The sequence below is a fragment of the Quercus lobata genome, chromosome 2 (genome assembly GCF_001633185.2).
Source record: "Quercus lobata isolate SW786 chromosome 2, ValleyOak3.0 Primary Assembly, whole genome shotgun sequence".
NCBI classification, from domain to species: Eukaryota; Viridiplantae; Streptophyta; class Magnoliopsida; order Fagales; family Fagaceae; genus Quercus; species Quercus lobata.
The window spans coordinates 44,915,425-44,917,847 of record NC_044905.1 but is presented as its reverse complement, the minus strand read 5'-3'; the positions used below and the strand labels follow the sequence as shown (position 1 = coordinate 44,917,847).

General features: G+C 48.1%; 1 protein-coding gene across 1 annotated transcript; it reads left to right on the top strand.

Annotated features, from left to right (window-relative positions):
- Nucleotides 1–257: 257 nt before the first annotated feature.
- On the top strand, nucleotides 258–1,453 carry LOC115965138. Its single transcript, XM_031084330.1, has 2 exons — nucleotides 258–476; nucleotides 524–1,453. The coding sequence occupies exons 1-2, from the start codon at nucleotides 258–260 to the stop codon at nucleotides 1,451–1,453; spliced, it is 1,149 nt and encodes a 382-aa protein (XP_030940190.1).
- Nucleotides 1,454–2,423: the final 970 nt, after the last annotated feature.

Sequence of the window (2,423 nt, the reverse complement as noted above, 5' to 3'; positions counted from 1 at the left end):
CCATCAATACTTTCAAGGAGTTGAGCACCCTGTTCACCTCACACTTTATAGGCGGGCATCGATACAAAAAGTCCACCGCTTGCTTAATGAACATCAAGCAGCGAGAAGACGAGACGTTGTGAGCCTATATAACTCATTTCAACAAAGAAGCCCTTTCGATTAATGAAGCTGACGATAAAATACTCGTAGCCGCGTTCACTAGCGGGCTACGGAAGGGTAAGTCCTTGTTTTCCCTATACAAGAATGACCCAAAAACCATGACAAACGTCCTCTACAGGGCTACCAAGTACATGAATGCAGAAGATGCGCTGCTGGCCCACGAGGAAAGGCCTAAGAAGAGGGAAAGGCAGGAAGACACAAGACAAGACAGGGGGCGAAAGGTCGCTAAAACCGGGGATCAAAGTGATGAAAAGCGCTCCAGACCACCCACTGGAAGGTTCACCAATTTCACCCCGTTAACCGCCCTAATCGACCAAGTATTGATGCAAATCAAAGATGAAGGACATTGAATTTCCCTGGAAAGCTGAAGGGAGACCCCAACAAAAGACCAAGAGACAAGTATTGCCGCTTTCACCGGGACCATGGTCACGACACAACTAACTGCTACGACCTGAAGCAGCAAATTGAGGCCCTAATCAGGCAGGGGAAACTACAGAGGTTCGTCAGCAGGGAAAGAACTGATACGCCAGAAGAACAGGCTCCACGAAGGGAGAACGACCGCCCTAGACCACCCATAGGAGACATACGAATGATCGTAGGGGGCACAACTGCAACCGGATCTTCCAAGAAAGCCCGCAAGACCTACCTCAGGATGGTCCATAGCGTCCAACTCACAGGATCAGTACCAAAGATGCCGTGGATAGATAACCCCGTCATAAACTTTTCAGAGGATGACGCTCGGAGAATTCACCATCCTCATGACGACGTGCTAGTAGTCAGCCTGCAGATTGGGGATTATAATATGCACCGGGTCCTCGTCGACAACAGCAGCTCAACAGACATCCTGTACTATCCAACATTCCAGCAGATGAGGATTGACAAGGAACGATTGTCCCCAACGAATGCCCTACTCGTAGGATTTGGGGGTACGAAGGTCTTCCCTTTGGGCTCAATAATGCTAGCTGTGACGACAGGTGATTATCCTCAGCAGATCACTAAGGAAATGACATTCCTCGTAGTCGACTGCTTGTCCGCTTACAATGCCATCCTCGGGCGACCCACTCTCAATTCCTGGAAGGCGATAACCTCTACATACCACCTAATGATCAAATTCCCGACGGAATATGGGGTAGGAGAACTGCAAGGGAATCAAGTAGCAGCACGAGAATGCTACATAGCCATGTTGGAGATGGAGGATCAGCAGCAGAAAATGTGCATCGGGAAACAGCGAGCATTAGCAGAGCTGGTTGAAGAGCTAGAAGAAGTAAAACTTGACGACACACGGCCTGAATGAACGACTAAGATTGGCACACTAGCCAGTTGGCCCGTACGCCAGACGATCACAACTTTCTTAAGAAATAACCAAGACATATTTGCCTGGAATCATGAAGACATGCCAGGAATTGACCCATCGGTCATGGCGCATAAGTTGAACATGTCGCCCTCCTTCCCTCTAGTCCGGTAAAAGAAACGAGTCTTCGCCCGGGAACGGGATAGGGCTATAGCCGAGGAAGTTCGGAAGTTACTGGAGGCAGGTTTCATCCAGGAAGTATATTATCCCAACTGGCTGGCGAATGTAGTTATGGTTAAGAAAGCCAACGGAAGCCGGAGGATGTGCGTAGATTTCACAGACCTCAACAAGGCTTGTCCCAAAGACAGCTACCCGCTCCCACGGATAGATACCCTTGTGGATTCGACTGCAAGACACCAGCTCCTTAGCTTCATGGACGCTTTCTCTGGCTATAACCAGATCAGGATGGACGAATCTGATCAGGAGAAGACCTCTTTCATCACAAGCCAGGGATTATTCTGCTACAAGGTGATGCCTTTTGGACTCAAAAATGCTGGAGCAACATACCAAAGGCTAATGAACAAGATGTTTGCACATTAGATTGGCAGGAACGTTCAGGTTTATGTTGACGACATGTTGGTTAAAAGTGTGCACAAAAAAAATCACCTAGACGACCTCAGAAAAACATTTAATACGCTTCGATCATTCAATATAAAGCAGAATCCGAACAACTATGCGTTCGGAGTAACTGCGGGAAAATTCTTGCGTTACATGGTATCCCAAAGAGGAATAGAGGTCAACCCGGAGAAAGTAAGGGCGATAATAGAGTTGGGACCGCCAAGGACAGTCAAGGAGGTCCAAAGTTTAAATGGGAAGATCGCAGCACTAAACAGGTTCGTCTCAAGGGTGACGGATAGGTGTTTTCCCTTCTTCCGAACTCTGAGAAAGTCATTTGAGTGGACGGATGAATGCC